We start from the raw sequence: 22,475 nt of genomic DNA on the forward strand, positions 1-22,475 counted from the left end.
TTGAGACGGATTAATTTTGATTTAAATTAATGGTCTTGGTCTTGATCTATCAAATTCATTTGAAATACTTGATGATGTATCCTTTGGATCCATTTTGAAACCATTCAACATTTCCATTGCAATTGCCGCAGATGGAACACCTCTGAAATCACAGAAACAAATTGGATACTTTCCATCTCTTTGAACCAATCTAACATTTAAGAATCCTCTCATAAATCTGAAAAGAATTGATAATTCCTAATTTTAAAATGAATAATAATTAAATTAGTTAAATGGGTTGTATATAATTTGTAATAAATAATAATACATACTCTTTCAGTTACATCTTTTGGAAGATTTGAAAAGAATAGTGTGGTATTTGCATCTTTCATATCGAAATTCTGACGTGGTGGAATGAAATATGGCATTGTTGGATCTGGATATGCACCATGATGATGTGGTAATGGTGGTGCTGCCATTGATCCATGGAAATCTCTTTTAGCTGGATATGAATCTCTTTCAAAATGTCTATATTTTGTGATTAATATAATATAGGATGATGATTTAATTGATTGATTGATTAATTGAATATTATTACATACGAATCTCTATATCTTCCACGATCCTTTTCGAATCTATCAAAATCGCTAGTCTTTTCTTATCTGAATCACTGTGTAATGCAGATAATGATAATGAAGAAGAGGTTGAAACGTGAAGATACTTCATCCACGTTTTCTATGTTTATCATTACGATCTGAATCATCATGATCATCATGATCATTGTTGTTATTGGAATGATAACGTGATGATTCATCACGATCCTTTGAATAAGATGATGAATCTTTATCTGAAGAGGTATCCATGTAATCTGCACCAGTTCTCAATACCTCTCTATGACTGTGACTACCACTAATACCACCACTGTGACTATGATGACTATCAGAGTTTCTACCTCTATCTAAATCTCTATCTCTTGTATCTCTTAAATCACTACTATCTCTGTATGATGATGAAGATGATGACGATGTTGTTGATGCAGAAGATGAGAAATCATCTCTTGATCTTGGGTCCTTTAATTATTAATAAATATTGAGATTGAAAATTGATGTGTTTATAGTTGTTATTATTAATATATTATTCTTATCTAATTCTGTAATTTTTAAAATAAACTAACTAAAACTAAACTATAACTAACTAAACTTAAACTTAAAACTAACTAAAACTAAAACTAACTAACTAAACTAATTATATTTTATATCTTTGTTATCCACTATTTATCATTATTATCTTTCTAACTAAACTAATTTAATCTATCTTTTTAACTAAATATTCTTTTGAAATAGTAATATATATATATTCGACTATTATATATTTTATTTAATATCATAAATATCAATAGTATTCAAGTTTAAATAGTTGTGGTTGCAGTTGTAGTTGTTAGTAAAGAAATGAGTTTTTTAATATATATATATATTCTAGTATAAAATAGTAAAAGTTGTTAGATTAATTATATCAATATTCATATACATATATAACATAAAGAAAGAGACTAGTTATGAAATTAGAGAATAAACAATAATGATAAATAGTGAATTAGATAGATAGTAAAGATATATATATACTATGATGATGATGATGATTGTGGTGATTATGAAATGATGAATTATATTGATTAATTACTTTATCGAAATCTATGACTAATGGTTTATCTAATGGATGATGTCTATATCCATTATGTCTTCTCATTGCACTTGTTGCATATCCACTATCTTTAAACTCAACAAATGCAAAGAATGGTTTCTATAATAATAATAATGAATTTGATATTAGTTGGTTATTGTAATATGTTATAATATTGATATTAATTAGAATAAATAAACATACTCTTCTAATTTAAACTTAACCAGGTAACATTCTAAATAAGTTTTCAAATTCATCATTTGAGATAGTTTGTGGAATATCTCTAATGAATAACACTTTACTTGGTGGTGCTCTTGCTTCCATTCTCTACTTCTAATCAAATTTATATTTCTATTATTTTATGTATACTATACTAACTTATCTGATAAATGTCAAAGATATAATAATTAATTGAGAGCAAATTCATTCTATTTTTTTTTTTTAATTTTTCTATTTTTTTGGAATTAATCTTCAAGAGGGATAGAGGGTTAGAGGTCAGGGTTAAAATTAAAAGAGTGATATAATAATAATTAAGGGAATTTGAGATTTGTTTATTTTAGTTGATTGTTATTTTGTTAGAGATGTGGTACAACTCCAGCTAAAATATTCAATCAAAATCATATGTTATACCTTAACTAACTCAACAAAACCGCTTTTAAATATTGATAACAGTAAATCTTTTAAAATTGTAGTTCTTTTAGTAAAAATCACTGGTCGTTTTGTTAATTATACTTTTATATTTTCAGATATGACATCAGATATTATTATGTTTTATTTTTATATAAACTAATTCTGAGATAGGGAAGTATTAAGAATAGTTATAAAAATCTGCTTATTGTATAATCGGTATAATTGTAGATATTTTTATTATATGAACTTTTGTTCATTGAGGGTCAGAGTAGGGTAGAGGTAGGGTGTGGTTAAAAATTAAAAGAGGAATAAAAATTTTAATTTATTTTATTTATTATGTGTAGGTTTGTTATATTATTTGAGATGTGGAAAGTCTGTAAATTTTTGTTCAACTATGTTTGTGCATTGGTGCTTGTAGTTTGACTTGTAAACTATTTTACACTCTGCTTCATCTTTGAGACAAATGAAACAAAAAACTTTTTTGTTACATTTCGGGTTTTGACAACTGTGATATTTACATTTTTCATCATAGGCACCTGGGGTGAAACATGAAGGGCAACATCTGCGATTCGGTATTTTAATATTTTGGTCATATGCCAATGGTACGAGTTGGTATGTTATCAAAGTCTTATAATTACAACCATCGCTACAATAGTATTGCTCATTCTTCATTGTACTTGCATTCCAATCACGATTACAGAAGAAACAAAAGTCTCTTGCACATATTGGACATTTTTGTTGTGAGTAGAGAGTCTCGTTGATATCGAATGTCCCACATCTACATATCTGGCAATTGATAAAGCTGATATGCTCTAGTGTATGTCTGAATTGGGTTACTGCTGCACTGAAATCCTTGTTTTTGAAGACCACCTCACCTAGTTCAACTAATTTGGTGCAAGTAGGGTTATCAGCATTTCCAAAACATTTGTATTTGGCATTGTTGTGCTTGAAATTGGCTTTGATATGGTCATCACAAACACGAGCACAACACACTTTGGCACAGAGCTCGTTGGAGAAACACATCTCACAATCTGTTTGTACCTTATCTCGACAGTTTTTTATATTGGCATCAAACTCATTTAGTAGGATGTCCAAGACAACTGAAGGATCGATCATTCCACCTCCAAGCAGCCTATACAGTATGAAGATATTGCAACCATCTTTGATAAGATATCTAGTCTTCTCGTATTCCTTGTCATCTTTCAAATTGATCTGTTTTGAGCAGACAACGAATCTGAGATTATCAACATTTTCACCATCATGTAGTACCTTCCTAGCCAGTTTTCTAAACTCTTCTCTTGATGGGCGAGGAGCGATTTGAAAGCATTTAGTTGATCCATGATTTTCAACAAAGTAAATATTCTCCATTTTAATAAAATATATATATATAACAATAATTATAGAAAGATAATTAATTAAATAAATAAACAATAATAATATTATTATTATTATTAATAATAAAATAAATAGCATATAACAATCAATAAGCAATTATTTTTTAAATATAATCTAATATTTATTTGGGAATTAAATAATCAATTTCCATAAAAAATGTGTGGTGTTGGAAATTAAAAAATCAATTTTCTAAATTATGTAAAAAAATTGATGTTTTTATTCAACCAAGAGTAGTGATATGGTTGAGAAGGCAATCACATTCTTTGATACAGTAAATGGTATAAAGAACCAACAAAAAAGGTAATAACTGTAATATATATATAACTGTAATAACTATCATAAATATAATAATAATTAAAATAACAACATAATATATTTCATATAAATGATTGAAATATTTAATAGTGTGGGTTGATGTTTGTGTCTGATGGATATTTGGAATTAGTATTTATATAATAATAATTAAAAACACTTTCCAAGTCCGATTTTTATTTGTTAAACCAAAATAAGGAAATATTCACTTTTATCACATTTTATTTGTTTGTTTGATTAATAATAAATAATAATAGAGCAATTCTTTGTTGTTATTGTTGAAGTTGTTTTATTGGTGTTAGATAAAAATACAATATGTTTTTTTAATAGTCAAATTTCTTATGAATTCTAATTGAGAGGAAAACTTTACCAGTCTCTTTACCCTTACTATCAGTTATTGTATAGTATTTATCAACTGGTCTGTATTCAGTTACTTCATTGAGATTGATAATGGCAGAACCGATAAAGTCATCCTTGATGAGGTCCTTGTCCCACATCTCTAAATGTAGTTCAGTACGTTTCTGTACATTCACTCTAATGAAACCTTCCTTGAACCAGAAAGGACTGAGAGTCTTCTCTTTTACATCGGTTGTCATCAACCATTTCTTTCCAATGAGTCCTGGAATAGCTTTTCCAATTCTACAATAACCATCTGCTAAACCATTTGGATCCTGTGCATATTTAATCTCTCCACTTCCAATTGTAAACTTGTAAAGGATGCAACCCTCGAACTTGGTACCCTTATAAGTCTTTGGTGCATCTGATTTTATACAATCGAAATAGAGATCTAAAGTTTTTGAGTCTGCATATCCATGATCTTTAATATGTTTTCTTAGAATTAAGTTAGCTGCAGTTGTATTTGATCCCATAGTTCTATTTATTTATTTTGTTATATATTAATAGTTAAGATAAAATATATTTGATAAAATTTTTTAAAACAATTAGTGATACCTTTTCAGATCAATAAAAGCCAACAATTTTTGATTCAAAAAAAAATCGATATTTTTTCTGATATTTTTTGGTGGATCGTTATTTGGTGGATGACCGTTGGTGTGGCGAAACTGATACAAAATAATTCAAAGAATTTTCAATTTCAAAAAGCAAGAGAATAAATAAAAATTCTTATTTTTTAGAAAGATTCAATTAACTTTATCTTAATTGTTAAAGTATTCTACATTTAAAATCTTATAAAGATAAATGTTATTATCTATATACATTAAAGATCAAATAAAGTTAAAACTTAAAACTTTAATTTTTATTAACTTTGTTTTTAATGTATTTAATTATACTTATTATTTTAAATATTATTCGTATTTGAAAATATAAATGGATAATTATTTCTTTTCATATATATGATTGTTAAAATTGATCAATTGCAAAATTTAAAAAAATTAATTTTCATATCATCATCTTAAAAATTTCTAAAGTTAAAACCTTGGAACTCAGTTTTTTCGTTTTATAACTGGCGATCATTGATATGACAACAACACACAAACGATTATGATCAAAAGATTATAGTTAAATAACATGTCAAACAAAGAGAATAATGAACATCATTTACTAGTAAATCTACCATTTATTTTATTAAAGAGAATCATTGTCGAGTTTGATGAGAACATAGATATCATTTCTTTTAGTTTAGTATGTAAGAGATGGTTTGATCATCGAGATAAATATCTATATTTCAACACCAAACTATTTTCAAGATTACACAATTCATCATTACAAGATACCGATAACAAGTGTTTTCTATTGAACTCCTATAGAAATGCATTTTCTAAATCAATTGATCAAATATCAGATTGTACACTCTTCATAAAGAAAGAGGATAGCGAAGAATATGAACTTTATACAGATTATACTAAAACATTAGGTATGCAAAGTTAAAGATATCTATCTATTTATGTTGATCAGGAGACTAAGTAACGGCTATCTATTAAATATTAAAGATGAATTCAAAAGTAGTGTTTTAGATCCTGCAATCTCAACGGTTCTTTTCGAAGATGAGATGGACTTGGATGCCGACACTATCGAGAAACTAAGACGATCTAACGTACATACAATTCAATATATGTATGAAGAGTTTAGAAGGTTCCCATTCAAAAACAAATTGCAATTGCCCTCCAATATCAAAACGATCATAACGCAATCAGATTTAGATCGATCGATTTATCCAGAGCAATTGGAATCACTGGATATCACTACCAATCAAGATACAATCGATGTATCAGTTCTACCTCGATCACTCAAACATCTTGCCGTCTATGGTCTTTCCAATACCAATGAAGATTTCAAAGTGATACCACCAAATCTAGAGACATTTCAATTTAAAATTCAGCATATCAATGCTTTGGTTGATAGTTTTATGTTCCCATCAACACTAAAGGTTGTCGCAATACCGATTGAGTGGCTGAAGAACATCAAGAACTCACATTCCATTCACAAGCTTAGTTTGCATGCAGTCAATCACTATGAGGTGATCGAAGCTGGTGATATTCCAGAGAGTGTAACTCATTTGACCATCAATGGTAAATCTGTAGCCAGTTTGGAAATCCACAGAAACCAATTACCTTCGAAGCTTAGATATCTAAAGTTAATGAATAGTGCTAGTTTCGACAGAGATTCATTCGCATCATTGGAGCATCTGGAAACATTGGATCTATCCAAACTATACAACTCCAAAGATATTGCTACTGTTACTTATCCAAACAATTTGAAGAATCTCTACCTTCCAAACTCTATCGATGAAACTAGTGTGGTGTTTCCCCCGTCATTGGAACTATTGTCTGCTATCGGTATGAATTATTCGCTCATTCCAAAATCAATCACTCATTTAGATTTCAATAGAATTCCACCAAAATTGGTATCATCGGATATTGTTAAACCAAATGTAAGGCTAATTACATTTATCAAGCATTTAATAAGTAAAATTCCACCAACAGTCAATACAATCACTCTAAAAGAGTTATACGATGATGAAAATATCCAATACAAAGCACGTAGATTATCTGATCGTTCATTCCTTTTACTAGGAAACAATCAAACTGAAATCGTTGCATCTATTTATTACTTAAACCCTTAAATTATAAATAAACCAACAAGTATATTTTAAAATCATATTTATTTCTTTTTCTAAATTTTTTTATTGTTTTTTTTTTTAATAGTTGTTTAGCTTTTACAATACAACACCAAATCACAATTATTATTGTTGTTAACTAAAAATATATTATTGATAAATAACATTATTATGTCTTGTCTTGATATTATTTGCTTTAGTCTAGTTTGCAAGAGATGGTTTGATCATCGGAATAGCTACCTATCATTCAATTATGATTACCTGGATAAATCAGCAAGAGATAAACTACTTTAAGATATTACATTTTTTACATTGAAATCATACTTAAATATCTTTCAGTCATCTATAGATCATTTACCTAATTGTTTATAATCACCAACATCTTGGTAAGTATTTCTATTCTATCTAAAGCATGATCTAATGATTACATAGTTATCTAACATTCTTTCTTATTTCAGACACTGTTAAATATCATAAATCAGTTAGGTTATTGTGTGATTATCAACTACCAGATGAAATAGATAGATTACCTTCGAGTGTCAAAGAAATAATGTCACATTACTTTATCAAAGAATCGATATTACCTTTAGGTTTAAAGCGTTTGGATTTAGATATTATCGATAACTTCGCAGGCAAGTTTTATTTAGATGTATCGCTTTTACCTCGATCTCTCAAAGTTCTAAAGTTATCACCTTTTTCAAATCGGATATCAACATCGAAATGTTTCCCCCCACCTCTTGGAGTTAAAGTTTGTTTTATTCGAAAATAAAAGTTGTGCTGACGACAATAATATATATAGTGCACAACTACCATCGAGAGTTAGTCTAATATTGGAGATGGATGAGTCTAACGGTAATTATTAATTAACATTAAAATTTATATTCATATTTTGTTAACTGACCGCCTTGATTTCATTGAGTATAGATGAGTAACTGTCAAGTATACAATGTTCATTAGTATTGTAGAGATACAGAGAGTATTGCTATGATATAATAATAATTTACATTTCTTTGTTTTGATCGATCAATACAATCGACGCTATCGACGTAGATTCAATGATAATACTCTTAAAGTGAGTAAAACCTAAACTGATGATGTTTTGTTTCACGTAGGGGTCGACTCTTGAAAGTGGTTCCAAAATATTTGATAGGAGTCTAACCGATTTCTTAAAGTTTGACCAAAGTGATTTGAATGAATCGAAAAGTTCTTCGTTTGTATATGATACACTAGTGTTGAATTGCTCTGATCTGGCCATGAACAGATAGTTTTCAATGGTCGATTTAATCTCTTCGTAGAGAGTTTCGGGTAGGTCTGGCTTATTATTATTAATTGTTCCCGCTACGTAATCATATATATTTTTGTAACTAACCATATACTCTTTGGGTGTTATATTGGAATTGTCTAAAACTAACCTTACACTCTCTAAGCACAATATTCTTTGGTTTTCAAAATCTGTCATTACCAATTTTCTATCTAATTATAATAAACAAAAAAAAAAAAAAAAGAGTTATATTTTATTTTTAATTAAAAAAATACAAATGTAAAAAAAAAAGAGTTATATATTTTATTTTTAATTATAACGAACTTCAAACCACTTCTTTTACAATACTAATAGATATCTTTTATTATATATAAATATAGTAATGTCAAACGTTGATAGCGACAGTACAAATGTTAAACAACAATTGATTAATCTACCATTTATATGATTAATAAAATAATAAACGATTTAGAAAACAACTACATTATAGTTCTAGATAGAATCATTCTTAGTCTTGTTTGTAAAATATTGTTATATAATCGTGATAAATATCTACAACGGAATGCTTTGATTTTAAGAGGTTTCGATATCTATAAAAACTTTATATTCAAATCATACAAAGATATATTATTAAATCATTAAATCCATTCAAAACGAATCAATATATATATATCAAGTTTCTAAAGATATTACAGTTTAGAGATGATATCGAATCACTCCCACCCAATCTTGAAGAGTTCATTTATCACTCGAGAAACAATCTAACGCTGACAAGCAAAATGATACGCCTCACATCTAAAGATTCCTACACAAAATATGCATTTCAAAACCATTAAAACCTAAAAATATACTAGGTTGATTACTAATAAACAAAATCTTTTTATTTGTAAATTTGCTAAATATTTACTAAGATTAATCATGGAATAAAAACAGCTCCATAGTTATATTTGATAATTTCAATTGCACGTTCTTTCCGTGTGCCACTTAATGTTTGTAGTAATGTGTTGATGTATCCTGCCAAAGTAGGAGCTTGACTCTCCATTGAGAGGAATGTAACCAGAGCTTCAGTTGGTGTGATTCTATTGGATCCAGCATTATAATCGCTTTGTTCTTGTGTTCCAAACCAAGTTTTATCAACTTGTTTTGCCAACTCCTCTTTGCCTTTCGTATCACTATAGGTCTTTATAAAATTGTCAATTTCAACTGCAACTTTTTTGCTATCAATGGAATCATTCTCCTCATCAACCAAATCGTTAATCATCGCTGCAATTCTACCTTCATCATTTGCCAACTCCTTGCGATGACATCCATAATTTTCAACATTGAATTGACCATTATTTTCGCCAGTGTTCCATAGAATCTCATCGGCATCTCCAGGTTTGCTGAACTTTAACAATGTGCTCATGATGACACCGAACGCCGAAGCATATCCTTCTGACCAAGCCAACGTGAGTGGTTGGGGTTCGTCATCGCAATTTCCATGACTTGCTGTTGGAGATAAAAATTCTTTCTTTGCATTCTCGTAAACGATATGCTGAACATAATGACCATATTCATGAGATAACACACTTGGTATCCATTGATAACCATTTCCAATCTCCATGACTCCTTCTTTGGCATCCATTGCTGCTTTAAACTTGTCATTCAACTGAACCAAAATCTGTTTGATATTCGCGACACCAAGATCGTTAATAGTGCTCATGGCCAGCTTTGTCAGCACGGAATATGCCAACATATAGCCATTGTCTGGGTTTATTTCTTCACCAAGACCATTGATTATAGGTGATACATCTGCTTCGCCACTAAACGTATATATAATGGATAACTCTGATGTTTTTCTGTTTACTTTGTTTTCTTTCAATACTATTGTGTACTTTTTGACTAAGGTATCAACCTCACCATCCTCCACCAACTCGTAATTTTTGCCTTTCTCTGGCTTTATAACATCCAAATCCGTACTTGTCAAATATATATACGGTCCAACTGTGTATACCTCCAAAACAATGTCAACTAACGCCCAATGTCGCTCACTTTCTTTGTCTCTGGCTGCACCTTTTTTAGGTGATCGTTTGTTTTTGGCAGTTTCTTTATGTTTACGATGAGCCATATCGATGCTTACTCTTCCATGCCATTTTCCATTGGCATCCAAATTTCCGTTGTTTATTCCTATGGTGCATGCTACATCACATGAAACTTTTGCTGCGAATTCGGCATGTGCAACAGGAATTGTAATAGACTTGTCAGGTGACTGAAATCCCAATTGAATAGACAGTGGCCATTCAAACGCTCCTTCAATCTCTTGATCCGAATCTCTTGGACTGTGGTCTCCTCTGGTTGGACTATGTTTATGATCTCTTTTCGGGGTGGGATATGGTTCTACAACCTTCCTTTTTCTCGTATTTGTTTTTCCTGCATCACTTATACCAGTAAAAACTAATAATATAAATAATAATAATACAATATAAATTAGTTTTAATTTGTAATCCATCTTTTATAAAATAAAGAAATGATTGGTCACAACCAAATGTTATTATTTATTCAAGTGAGGGATGAAATTTGTAGTTTAAAAAAATTGGCTCATTTTTATTTTACGTATTTGATTTTTTTTAAAAAAAAAATAAAAATCAAAATAAATTAAAAAATCGGGTCCATGATTTACTAATTTTTTTTATTTGTTGTTTCTATCGATCTTGTTTAACAGCACCTATGTTCAAGATTGAGATCTTTCTAGAGCATTGCCGTTTTCTGTAAAGTTCTATCTAAAGGATTATTTTTAAAAATTAAATATATAAATAAATATCAGTACATTTTATAAGGATCAGTTAACATATTTGAATTTGTAAATTAGATTAAAAATATAAAAAATGTGTAATATATTTAAGAAGTTTAGACAAATAATATTTATTAACTTTTTTTTTAGATTGTTAAATTTATCTTTTTTTTATTTAATTGTTCTTACTATTGTTAATTCAAAAAATTTAGAGCAAGAATGGAGCAGCCAAGACTACAGAGGCAGCTCCCATGGCGAAAGCTTTCATGCTATTGGAAGCAGTGCTACCAGCGTGACAAGTGAGAGTGGTACCTTCATTGCAATCACCACAGTTTTCAGAGAGTGAAATACCAGCGAGTTCATTTGAACAGGCATCCATTGAAGCATAGACTGTTCCAGAGACAACACCACCATCAATTGAGTCAATGTAATAGGCTCTTACAATTGGGATACCAGCGCAAACATCATTGAAAGTGCTATAAATTAATTTAAATATTGATATTAATTTTTTATTTAATTATTTATTTCCAAACAAATTAATTTTTAATTTTAGATACTTACTAACATTTACCCAATGGGACGGTTACACATTTAACAGTACCTGATGAACCACAAGGTTGGACTAAACCATTTGAACATGGAGCACATAATTCAATGGAACTGGCAGAAGCACAGGCAATGAAAGCCAAAACTAAAAGAATTGCTGAGATTTTGAACATTTTATTTTATTTGTTTATTTATAAGTAAGAATCTAAATATTGTTGAATATTTTTTTATAATTGATATTGAATTGTTAGATGAATAATAATCTTCCTTGCAAGAGTCTATTTATATTCATTCATTTAATTGCCTCATTAGGTTGAGGGATCCTTACGAAAAAATGAGGGATAAAATCAATTTTGCTTATTTTTTCATTTCTTCATTTCGTAAGAAATCTGGTTTTTTTTTTTGAAAACTACGATGTTTTTTTGGAATCAAAGATACTTTGAAAAAAATAGCAACAATGCCTAATACAGATAACAACGATTTACATCGATTTGTAAATCTATCATTTCTACTATTAAATAAAATACATAGTTTTTTAGATGAAATCATAGATCGAGTCTCTTTCAGTTTAGTTTGTAAAAGATTGTTTGATCATCGAGATAAATATCTTTGGTTCAATTCAAAATACTTTTTGAAATCAAATTCTTTGGAAATTAATAATAGAACGTTTAAATTGAATTCATACAAAGAGTTATTCCAAAGATCATTGGGTAACAATACAAATCAAAAGCATTTAGTACTAGTTGCAGAGACTACAGGTATCAAAGAATACAGTGATTACTTTTCTTTTCTTGACTATTCTGAACCATTCCTTTATACAGTCGACACTATTAATACTTTTTGTATGTAATCTACACTAATCTTCTCAACTCTATTTATTTTAATGATCACTTTATTAATCAATTTGTTCGACTTTTATTTAGATATCAGAAATGAACATATTGATATGTTAAGAAATATCAATGCATATTCATTTTGTACTTCACATAATTGTCAATTTCAAGACAACATTAGATTTCCACCGAATATAAAAGAAATCAAAATAACTAACCGTATTAACGAATCGATGTTTCCGCAGGAATTGGAATGTTTAGAAATGTATATACCTATCGAACTCGATGTCACAAAACTACCTAGAACACTAAAAGTACTAAAGATAAATGGTCTTGGATCACTAACGATCGATTACGAATCACTTCCGCCCAATCTTGAAGAGTTCCTATATTGCGCAATGAGAAGACAACCGCTCACACCAAGAGCCACACGTCTTCCATCAACTCTAAAGATTGTATCGATATCAAACCACCAACTGCCATACATCAGACATCTAATATCGATACATACACTTTCAGTGGTTATCATTAATAGTTCCATAAAGACTGGGGATATCCCAGAGAGTGTCACTTATTTGTCATTGAGCAATATAGGTACAATAGAAACACCGATCATCAGAGATATGATACCTTCAGGAATCAAAAATTTACGTTTCATTCGTAATTTTTCATTTGATTTGCAGTCATTCGCAACACTTCAACATTTAGAAACATTGGATCTATCGGGGCATAATGTAGAAGGTAGTAATGTATTTGGAGTACTTCCAACAAGTTTAATCAATATCTCACTGCCTTTGGAAGTCAATTTTCAATTCGATTCTCTCATAGCCAGTTGTAATCAGTTACCAAACTTGAAGTTTATCGATTTTGGTGGATTCAGTAATGATGGTGATCAACGATTAAACAACACATCGATAAGATCAATCAAACTACATCATACAACCAAAATTACAGTACAAACAATACCTAAATCAGTGGAGATTATCGATTTCAGTAATTATCAATTGAAAGTAGAACCAGAGGTTTGGCCATCTTCAATTCAATCAATAACCGTCAATATTGAGTTTATCGATGCCAATGATAACTTGATGAACATTCCATCAAACATCAGTGAAATCATCATCAGATCGGATTTCCATAACACAAACAAACACTATAAATTTAATGCAAGAAAATTAGATCAACAATTCATACTATTATTTGGTAATAATCTATTGAATATCAACTCTGCGATTCTAAATATTAATAGTTTATCTAATTATATAAAAAATGTTGCAATTTAAATAAAAAGTGAAGTTTATTTGATTTCATTTCGATTTTGTTTACAATCAAATCAACTACATTCTACTAAAAAAAGAATGAACTGATAATTAAAGGTTTCTTATATACAACAATTAAAATTAATATGATTACTATTTATCCGACAGATTATAAAATAAAAAGACAAACTATTAATTTTTATTAAAAAATCATTCCATTATCAATAGGTTTGATCTTTCTTATTAATTTCTTTTTTTTATTCATTCGATACAAATAAAAACAATGACATACACAGATAACAACGATTTACACCGATTTGCAAATCTATCATTTATATTATTAAATAAAATAATTAGTTATTTAGATCAAGTCTTAGATAGAGTCTGTTTCAGTTTAGTTTGTAAAAGATGGTTTGATCATCGAGATAAATATCTTTGGTTCAATTCAGGATACTTTTTGAAATCAAGTGCTTTAGAGATTAATAGAACGTTTAAATTGAATTCATACAAAGAGTTATTTCAGCGATCTTTGAATAACAATACAAATCAAAAACATTTAGTAATTATTACTTATACATCTGATTACTCTTCTTTTCTTCACCATTTTAAACCATATACTGTTGACTTTATTAAAGCTCTTGGTATGTAATCTTTATAATTCTCCTCTCTTTACTTATTTATTAATTTGTTTGACTTTTATTTAGATATCCGAAATGATCATATTCAGATCTTAAAAAGTAGCAATGCATCTACATTTTGTACTTTGCATAGTTGTCAATTTCAAGACAACATTAGATTTCCACCGAGTATAAAAGAAATAAAGACCTCTGGCTGTATTAACCTATCGTTTTTGCCACAGGAATTGGAATATTTAGAAATGAGTTTGGGTGTAGATTACGAGCGATCAAAACTCGATATCTCACTCCTCCCTAGAACACTAAAAGTACTAAAGATCAATGGTTTTGAATCTATAATGTTCGATTACGAATCACTCCCGCCCAATCTCGAAGAGTTCCTATATTACGCAAAGAGTAAACAACCGCTCACACCAAACAACCGACAGCTGCCACCAACTCTAAAGATTGTCTCGATATCAAACCACCAACTGCCATACATCAAACATCTAACATCTTTACACACACTTTCAGTGGCACTATTACATAAGAGTGTAATAAATGTCGGTGATATTCCAGAGAGTGTCACTGATTTGACATTCAACAATTTCAGTTCTGAGCCATCGATGATCAGCAGAGACATAATACCACCCAACATCAAGCATCTATGTTTGAAACGTACCTTGAAGATATTATCAGATTCTCAAAGCACTCATATATTCACAGCACTTCTATATTTAGAAACATTGGATCTATCGATGCTTGATACAAGAAGTAGCCATGACTTTGGAGTACTTCCAACAAGTTTAATCAATATCTCACTTCCTTATGACACCAAATTTAATTTCGATTCTCTCATAGCCAATTGTAATCAGTTACCAAACTTGAAGTTTATCGATTATGGTGGATTCAGGAGTGATGGTGATCTACGATTAAACAACACATCGATAAGATCGGTCAAATTAAATCACACAACCAGAATAACAGGACAAACAATACCTAAATCAGTGGAGATCATCGATTTCAGTAATTATCGATTGCTAGTAGGACAAGATGCTTGGCCATCTTCAATTCAATCAATAACTGTCGATATTGAATTCATAGATGCCAATGATAACTTGATGAACATTCCATCAAGCATCAATAACATTATCATCAAATTTCTTTCTCCTACATACAAACACTGTACATTTAATACAAGAAGATTAGATCAACAATTCATATTATTATATGCTAATAATTTATATAATATCAACTCTGCAATTCTAAATATTAATAGTTTATCTAATTATATAAAAAATGTTGCAATTTAAATAAAAAAGTAAATAATTTTATGAACACTCGTTTTTTTTTTTTTAAATTTATTAATTAAATTATTATTTTCAATCGTATAACGATATATCTGATAGATTAGTAACATATTACAGAAATGTCAGAGGAAGAATCACAACCAGTTCTCTCTGAGAACTTAACAAGATTAAAGGTAACTATCAATATATATATATATATATTTATATATATTTTTATATTATATCTTTTTTTTTTGATTTATTTGATTTACTAAACATTGCATTATTATTATTATCGTACTACTATTAGTTTATGCAAAGAAAACAAGAAGCAGTTTTAAGAGATAAACTACAAAAAGAATTGGAACAGTCTATTCAAGAATCACATTGGGTTGCAAAGGGATCTTTCGATGGTGTAACTTTGAATACTGCAAGTGAAAGTGAAGTTATTGGTTTTAGAGGTGTAGGTCGTATGTCATTCGGAAACTTTAACTCGCTACAATATAGATGTATGTAGTTAATTACAATCATTATCACTTCATATAATATATTTTTAATTATTATACTCTACTCTATCAAATCTAAATTAGAAATTGAATAATGATAAAGCTGTAGAATCAAAGAAACAACAAGAACAAAGAGAACAAATATTACAACAACAACAACAGCAACAGCAACAACAACAACAAAAAAAATCAAATAATAATAATAATAATAATAATAATAATAGTAATAATAAATCAAATAAGATTAACAGTAGTAGGAATAGCAATAATAACAATTTAAATAATAGTATAAAGGTAAATGAACACGGTAATATAGATGAATTAAAAGAACAAGTAAAAATGAAAAAAGAAGAAATTAAAAAGAGAATTATAGATGATCTGCTTGTCGATGATAACAATAGTAACAATCAACCAATAAAATCAATACCATCGACTACTTCTACTTCCACGAATAATGATAATCGTAAAAAGAAACAAAAAAGATAGATTTAAATAAAAATATTTATAAGTATTTTTTCTCAAAACAGATATCTATCACCTCTCATGATTTTTTAATTTGTCGATCACTTCCTAAAAAAAAAAAAAATTAATATCTGAACAGTTAATTAAAGACTAAAGTATTATTAATAACAATGCACAACAAAGATAATTTATTTGTTAATCTTTCTCATATTGTATTAAATAGAATTATAAGAGAGTTTGATGATGATTTAGATATCATTTGTTTTAGTTTAGTTTGTAAGAGATGGTTTGACAATCGTCATAAATATCTATCATTCAACTGTAAAACGAATGAATTAGAACAAGAGTGTAAACTCAATGCATTTACAATGAATTCATACAGAAATATATTTATAAAATCTATCGATCAGAAGATATATAAAGATACATTATTTATCACACAAGATATAATTGATGATACACATCAAAATAATGGTAAGTAATGAAGTTTATTTTTATAGCAATCTTAATAGTTCTTATATTAATTCATTAATAGAAAGTTTCAAAGATTTTGATATTCCTAAATCATTCGTCAAGCTAGAATGTTTAGCTTGGTTTGATTTAAATGAATTCTCTGTCGACAAACTTAGTAAATCGAATGTAAAATCAATTAGATTCTTTCCCGATCGACAAGATGAATTCAGAAATGACATTTGTTTACCGTCTAATATAGAGAGTCTCTATTTTCCTTTCTCAATTAATTTATCAATATTGCCATTGGATTTGAAAAAGTTGGAAATCATTATCGAGTTGGAATCAAAGATTGATTTTTCACTTTTACCTCGATCTCTAAAAGTTCTAAAGATAACAGGAGGTACCTTTAAGAAAGGACAACTCCCTCCAAATCTAGTAAAGTTTTCACATCGTCTAAGTACTTACGAGGAGAAGGATATGGTTCTTTTTCCATCAACTTTAAAGCAATTGAGAATATCAACCAATTGTCTTGAGAATATCAACCTTTTTCAATCGCTTCGCACCCTCAATCTAAAGATCCCTCGTAGATCAACCTTAGAATTTGGTATGTTTCCCGAGAATCTAACACATTTGAAAATCAACAATGTATATGTTCATTTGCAAATTAAAAGAGAGATGATTCCACCAAACATCAAGTGTTTAACGCTGGAGTGTAATATTTTTTTAGAAGAAAATATATTTTCGTCATTGGAACACTTGGAAACATTAGATCTCTCAAAATTAAATTATATATCATCAGACGATTCGCCATTTCCTTTTTATGGTGTGCTTCCATCGAGTTTGACAAGACTTTACCTTCCATTCAATTTCAATACGAAACTAGATAGTTCAATGAAGCTACCGAAACATCTCCAATTTTTGGATAGTAGAACAATGACTTTTTGTGACTTACCAACATCACTCAAATCAATCAGATTCTATGGCAATTTAACGCTAACCTCTGGATCTATACCCAACTCTGTTGAAAATATAGATTTCCGAGACTTTAGAGTGTTAGTTACACCAGATCAATGGCCAACATCTATTAAATCGATTTCTATCAGCGTTCCTTTTATTCATGCCAATGATCATTTACAAAACATTCCAAAAACAATCACATCGATCACAATTCAGCACCGATATACCATATTTCAAGCAAGACGATTGTCTGATCATACTTTTTTGCTATTTAACACCAATGGTCAAAATATAAATTCTTCCATTGTTGATGATTCTAATCTTCTTCAATATATCTACAATATATAACTGAACAATAAACAATAAACAACATGTCAACAGAATAATATAATATTAACAATTTTATTTTTTATTTAATAGGATCATCGGAAGTATCTCTGAATCTATTAATCTATCTATACATTCTCTTGTTTTATTCATAGATGCTTCATTGCCATATCTCGATTGTAAATCACATATACTCTTTATACATTTCCATTTGGTATCGACTTCTTTTTTTACTTCCTCTTGATCTCCTAAACAACCACAAATAATGATAATAGATTTATTATATTGATCACCTAAATCTAATATCTAAAATTATAAAAAAAATTGTTAATAATTTGATTTAAATATATATCTGAATACAAACTTTTGTTACGGCTTTTCCCGCCAAAGAAGTTGAATCAAAACAACCTTCTCCAGTGATGATTATATCGCTATCCTTAATATGCTGATCCAATTGAATCAGTTTACAAACGTAATCCATTCCTTTACTTATGGTTGCACCAAGTAGTGAAACGAATCCACCTGCTAACCCACCGGCTGCTCCTGTTCCTTCACGATGGCGAATGTCAACAGTCAAAAGATTAGCAACGTTTATCATACCTTGCTCCAATGTTTCTCTATCCTGTACACTGGCACCCTTTTGTTTGGCAAATGTATGAGTAGCACCTCTCTCACCTACAAAAGGTGTAGTGACATCTGTACAGAATTCAAAATGAACATCTTTCAGTTTCTCTCTGACTTGTTGTGGTAAAACAATGGATTTTACATTGGCGAGATGTCTGCCTACAATATATCTAGGCTGGCTATCATCGTTCAATGTAACTTGAATGCCAAGTGCAACCAATGCACCAAGACCACCGTCATTCGTAGCAGAACCACCAGCACCAATCACGATATGTTTACAGCCATTGACATGAATGGCATGTGCAATCAACTCACCAGTACCTCTTGTAGTTGTATTCAATGGATTTCGAAGTGATCGTTCCACCAACTCCAGCCCTGAAGCGAGTGCCATCTCGACAACAGCAATCTTCTTCTCGGCATTATAAGCATATTTCGATGTTATTTCATTACACAATGGACCTAATTGAAATAATATAAATAATTAAGTTCTATAAATTTTAGATTTGTTTGAAGAGTTACCTGTTACATTTAAATGTTGTACAGTTAAATTCAAAGGTGAAATCAAAGATTCTAAAAATCCTTCACCACCATCACTAATACCCAAGACAGAAGTGGTAATCAAATCTTTATTTAAAGATTTATCTATTGAATTAGATATAGCATTACCTATATCTTTTGAACTTATACAGTCTTTAAATTTATCAACTGCTATTAAGATTTTCATTCTCTATTAAGTAAAACAAAAAATAGATTTTATTAAGAATGTTTTTAAAAATTTGTAAAAAATCTTTTATTATTCTTTTATTGATTCTTTTTTTATCTTATCTTTATAACCCTGTAAAAATAATAATATGACTTCGACTATATTTAGTATGTATTTAGTTTTTATTAATAGAAGTACATACTGATTGGTTCAAACTTAAATCATCTGACATGTTAACACATTAAAACAACAAATTTATTCAAGTTGGTAATCTCCCATTTGATACATTGGAAGAGGAAATCGTTGAGATTCTTTCAGAAGCAGGCAACGTTGTTTGGTTTAGAACAGTTTTTGACAAGATGACAGGCAGAAGTAAAGGTTACGGTTTTTGCGAATATAATAACCACGACCAAGCACTCATTGCTGCTAATACTTTAAATAATAGAATATATAAAGCTAGAGCCATCAGGATTTCACTTAGCGATCGACATTTACAAGGATAAATAATCTTTAGTTTGATTGTTTTTATTAATATATTATTGTATCATCAAACACAAAAAATTAAAAAACAAAAAAAGCAAATTTTTAAGTTTTCATAACTTTTCTGTACAAGTTTGATATAAAATTTTGTATAAAAAGAACTAAATATTATAGTTTAGTTATTTTGAAATTATTTATTATTAAATTATCTCTAGATATATATTCTCCTATAAAATGAGTTACAAGAATGAAATTGTAACTAGCGCCAATTATGTCACTAGACCAAAAGAAGGATCTTTTCATTTAGCAGATCATCATGGTGTTACAGTAAAGACCAACCAAGGTAATGAATATCTGATTCACTCAACACCAGGCTCCGGTGTTGTTGTTACTGATACCAAGCATATGTCTAAAAATTGGAATGTAGATCATTCAATTCCAGTTAAAGGGTAAGTTATAAAAATCGATGATCACATGTAACAAATCTAGATTTGTTATTAATATTTAAAACAATCTTTAAAAAAAGCGAAAAAACAGTTCATGATATACATAAAAGTTCATCCGGAAGAACTACAAATCCACTAATAAACTATATGTCTTCAGGCACATGTATTAATACAGCCAAAAATGGTGAAAAAGCATTAAAAAAATAAAATAAAACTTTTACTTGTAGATAATAGAATTTATTTGTAAAATATGTATTCAAATTTAAATTTTTTTAATCTAATTTGATGACTTCTTTCTACCATCTTGTCCAAACATCCATGCACGTTCCTCATCGGTTGGCAAGCTTGGTGGATTGGCTTTATGTTCCTCTTCGATGACAAAGAGTACCTTTTGGACCGATGGAATTGTTTTCATGATATCAATGTATTTCATGATTCTAGGGAATTCCTGAGAGTTAATATCTGGAATGCCTGGAATATATCTGACCCAGGGAAATATTGCCTATCATAAAAAAGATGTATTAATATGTGGATTTTAGTTTTTTTTTAAAAAATATAAAAAAAATAGATTTATATACCATATCTGCAACAGTATATTCATTTCCAACAATAAACTCGTTGTTTTCTAAACGATCTTCAATGATATAAAGTAATCTAGTTAATTCATTCAAGTATCTTTGGAATGAATAGGGATGCTTTTCAACCGAGCTGTAAAAAAGTATAAAGTTAGAAAAGAGATAATATTTGGAAAAAACAGAATTTAACTTACTAGAAAAAGAAGTGGTAGAATTGTCCAAAGATTGGTCCGAGATTAGCCATTTGCCAGAATAACCAATTCATTACTTCTGTATGACCTTTTATATCCTTGATTTGACTGGGAAGGTATCGACCATTACCGTAACGAGTTGCCAAGTACTGCAATATGTTACCGGATTCAAAGACCACAATATCACCTGGTACAGAGTGGTCTACAATCACAGGAACCTTACAATTTGGATTTATTTTTTTTATCTTTTCACTATATTGTTCACCTTTCTTAATGTTGATTTGGTGAAATACATGTGGAATGTTCATCTCCTCTAAAGCAAAGAGAACCTTATGCACATTTGGCGATCCTGTTCCATAGACATCCATTGGTATAGTTTCATTCATTATTATTTAATATAAGATAAGAATATAATTGTATCTTATGTGAGAGTAATAAGATTAATAAAAGATTCATTTGTTAAAAGGTTAATGTTCATTTTAATTAGTATCAATAAGAATAATTTAATATAATTTAAATAATTTATATTAAAAATGGGTTAAAAATCTGTTCATTTTTAAGTAGATATATGAAATAGGTGTGAAAGTTCTGACCAATAAAATAAAATGACTTTTTTATTTTTTAAAATTGATAAAACATTGGTGTTGTTGTATTTTAACAAAGTTTTTTTTTATTTATTTATTTAGTCTGTGGTTAATAACAAGAGTGTACATATGATTATTATTATCAAAAGTTAGATTAGCCATTACATTTGAAAGAGTTTGAGTTCCTTTAGATGATTTGATAGTCATAGTTGATATTGCAACATTCTGATTAAGCCAATTTACATCAAGAAAGATTCTAAGTCCTGCTTGCTCAAATCGATAAATGTCCAAAGGTGGATCGATTAGAATCAAAGGACATGTCCTCCCACCTATAGAACCAGGTGAATGAATAGAATCCGATGAATTTAAATAAATAGTATAGTTATCTACACAAGAAGTCATTTTTAGAAACTATATCTTTATTTTTTTTTTTGTTAATAATAAATAATTATAATATTGTAATTATGAAAGTATAAAATTAATTATAACAAATGAAATAAAATAAAATAAAAAAAAAGATCTA

At 29.1% G+C, this 22,475-nt stretch overlaps 15 protein-coding genes across 15 annotated transcripts; 7 read left to right on the forward strand and 8 right to left on the reverse strand.

Annotated features, from left to right (window-relative positions):
- Window positions 1-21: 21 nt before the first annotated feature.
- PPL_06895 (uncharacterized protein) lies at window positions 22-3,657 on the reverse strand (the record flags this gene model as incomplete). Its single annotated transcript, XM_020577745.1, has 8 exons — window positions 22-237; window positions 312-507; window positions 582-636; window positions 710-1,049; window positions 1,154-1,191; window positions 1,602-1,779; window positions 2,290-2,336; window positions 2,808-3,657. 8 exons carry the CDS (start codon window positions 3,655-3,657, stop codon window positions 22-24), a joined length of 1,920 nt encoding a protein of 639 aa, XP_020432193.1.
- Window positions 3,658-4,319: 662 nt separating this feature from the next.
- PPL_06896 (C2 domain-containing protein) lies at window positions 4,320-4,865 on the reverse strand (the record flags this gene model as incomplete). Its single annotated transcript, XM_020577746.1, has 1 exon — window positions 4,320-4,865. One exon carries the CDS (start codon window positions 4,863-4,865, stop codon window positions 4,320-4,322), a length of 546 nt encoding a protein of 181 aa, XP_020432194.1.
- Window positions 4,866-5,523: 658 nt separating this feature from the next.
- On the forward strand, window positions 5,524-7,078 carry PPL_06897 (uncharacterized protein; the record flags this gene model as incomplete). Its single annotated transcript, XM_020577747.1, has 3 exons — window positions 5,524-5,559; window positions 5,587-5,869; window positions 5,946-7,078. 3 exons carry the CDS (start codon window positions 5,524-5,526, stop codon window positions 7,076-7,078), a joined length of 1,452 nt encoding a protein of 483 aa, XP_020432195.1.
- A 994-nt stretch (window positions 7,079-8,072) lies between these two features.
- Window positions 8,073-8,531, reverse strand: PPL_06898 (uncharacterized protein; the record flags this gene model as incomplete). The annotated part of the gene is made up of 2 exons (XM_020577748.1): window positions 8,073-8,387; window positions 8,442-8,531. 2 exons carry the CDS (start codon window positions 8,529-8,531, stop codon window positions 8,073-8,075), a joined length of 405 nt encoding a protein of 134 aa, XP_020432196.1.
- Window positions 8,532-9,249: 718 nt separating this feature from the next.
- Window positions 9,250-10,821, reverse strand: PPL_06899 (uncharacterized protein; the record flags this gene model as incomplete). The annotated part of the gene is made up of 1 exon (XM_020577749.1): window positions 9,250-10,821. One exon carries the CDS (start codon window positions 10,819-10,821, stop codon window positions 9,250-9,252), a length of 1,572 nt encoding a protein of 523 aa, XP_020432197.1.
- A 490-nt stretch (window positions 10,822-11,311) lies between these two features.
- On the reverse strand, window positions 11,312-11,822 carry PPL_06900 (uncharacterized protein; the record flags this gene model as incomplete). The annotated part of the gene is made up of 2 exons (XM_020577750.1): window positions 11,312-11,579; window positions 11,665-11,822. 2 exons carry the CDS (start codon window positions 11,820-11,822, stop codon window positions 11,312-11,314), a joined length of 426 nt encoding a protein of 141 aa, XP_020432198.1.
- A 284-nt stretch (window positions 11,823-12,106) lies between these two features.
- Window positions 12,107-13,765, forward strand: PPL_06901 (uncharacterized protein; the record flags this gene model as incomplete). The annotated part of the gene is made up of 2 exons (XM_020577751.1): window positions 12,107-12,491; window positions 12,573-13,765. 2 exons carry the CDS (start codon window positions 12,107-12,109, stop codon window positions 13,763-13,765), a joined length of 1,578 nt encoding a protein of 525 aa, XP_020432199.1.
- A 259-nt stretch (window positions 13,766-14,024) lies between these two features.
- Window positions 14,025-15,668, forward strand: PPL_06902 (uncharacterized protein; the record flags this gene model as incomplete). Its single annotated transcript, XM_020577752.1, has 2 exons — window positions 14,025-14,382; window positions 14,446-15,668. The coding sequence occupies 2 exons, from the start codon at window positions 14,025-14,027 to the stop codon at window positions 15,666-15,668; spliced, it is 1,581 nt and encodes a 526-aa protein (XP_020432200.1).
- Window positions 15,669-15,784: 116 nt separating this feature from the next.
- Window positions 15,785-16,636, forward strand: PPL_06903 (MPP6 family protein; the record flags this gene model as incomplete). Its single annotated transcript, XM_020577753.1, has 3 exons — window positions 15,785-15,838; window positions 15,955-16,153; window positions 16,254-16,636. The coding sequence occupies 3 exons, from the start codon at window positions 15,785-15,787 to the stop codon at window positions 16,634-16,636; spliced, it is 636 nt and encodes a 211-aa protein (XP_020432201.1).
- A 146-nt stretch (window positions 16,637-16,782) lies between these two features.
- On the forward strand, window positions 16,783-17,952 carry PPL_06904 (uncharacterized protein; the record flags this gene model as incomplete). Its single annotated transcript, XM_020577754.1, has 3 exons — window positions 16,783-17,086; window positions 17,148-17,760; window positions 17,793-17,952. 3 exons carry the CDS (start codon window positions 16,783-16,785, stop codon window positions 17,950-17,952), a joined length of 1,077 nt encoding a protein of 358 aa, XP_020432202.1.
- A 472-nt stretch (window positions 17,953-18,424) lies between these two features.
- On the reverse strand, window positions 18,425-19,697 carry PPL_06905 (glycerate kinase family protein; the record flags this gene model as incomplete). The annotated part of the gene is made up of 3 exons (XM_020577755.1): window positions 18,425-18,655; window positions 18,714-19,432; window positions 19,493-19,697. 3 exons carry the CDS (start codon window positions 19,695-19,697, stop codon window positions 18,425-18,427), a joined length of 1,155 nt encoding a protein of 384 aa, XP_020432203.1.
- A 127-nt stretch (window positions 19,698-19,824) lies between these two features.
- On the forward strand, window positions 19,825-20,179 carry PPL_06906 (uncharacterized protein; the record flags this gene model as incomplete). The annotated part of the gene is made up of 2 exons (XM_020577756.1): window positions 19,825-19,843; window positions 19,941-20,179. The coding sequence occupies 2 exons, from the start codon at window positions 19,825-19,827 to the stop codon at window positions 20,177-20,179; spliced, it is 258 nt and encodes an 85-aa protein (XP_020432204.1).
- Window positions 20,180-20,390: 211 nt separating this feature from the next.
- Window positions 20,391-20,809, forward strand: PPL_06907 (uncharacterized protein; the record flags this gene model as incomplete). The annotated part of the gene is made up of 2 exons (XM_020577757.1): window positions 20,391-20,605; window positions 20,683-20,809. 2 exons carry the CDS (start codon window positions 20,391-20,393, stop codon window positions 20,807-20,809), a joined length of 342 nt encoding a protein of 113 aa, XP_020432205.1.
- Window positions 20,810-20,879: 70 nt separating this feature from the next.
- Window positions 20,880-21,754, reverse strand: PPL_06908 (glutathione S-transferase family protein; the record flags this gene model as incomplete). The annotated part of the gene is made up of 3 exons (XM_020577758.1): window positions 20,880-21,104; window positions 21,181-21,310; window positions 21,372-21,754. The coding sequence occupies 3 exons, from the start codon at window positions 21,752-21,754 to the stop codon at window positions 20,880-20,882; spliced, it is 738 nt and encodes a 245-aa protein (XP_020432206.1).
- Window positions 21,755-22,042: 288 nt separating this feature from the next.
- PPL_06909 (uncharacterized protein) lies at window positions 22,043-22,354 on the reverse strand (the record flags this gene model as incomplete). Its single annotated transcript, XM_020577759.1, has 1 exon — window positions 22,043-22,354. One exon carries the CDS (start codon window positions 22,352-22,354, stop codon window positions 22,043-22,045), a length of 312 nt encoding a protein of 103 aa, XP_020432207.1.
- Window positions 22,355-22,475: the final 121 nt, after the last annotated feature.

Source organism: Heterostelium album (assembly GCF_000004825.1).
Source record: "Heterostelium album PN500 unplaced genomic scaffold PPL_scaffold6, whole genome shotgun sequence".
Classification (NCBI taxonomy): Eukaryota; Evosea; class Eumycetozoa; order Acytosteliales; family Acytosteliaceae; genus Heterostelium; species Heterostelium album.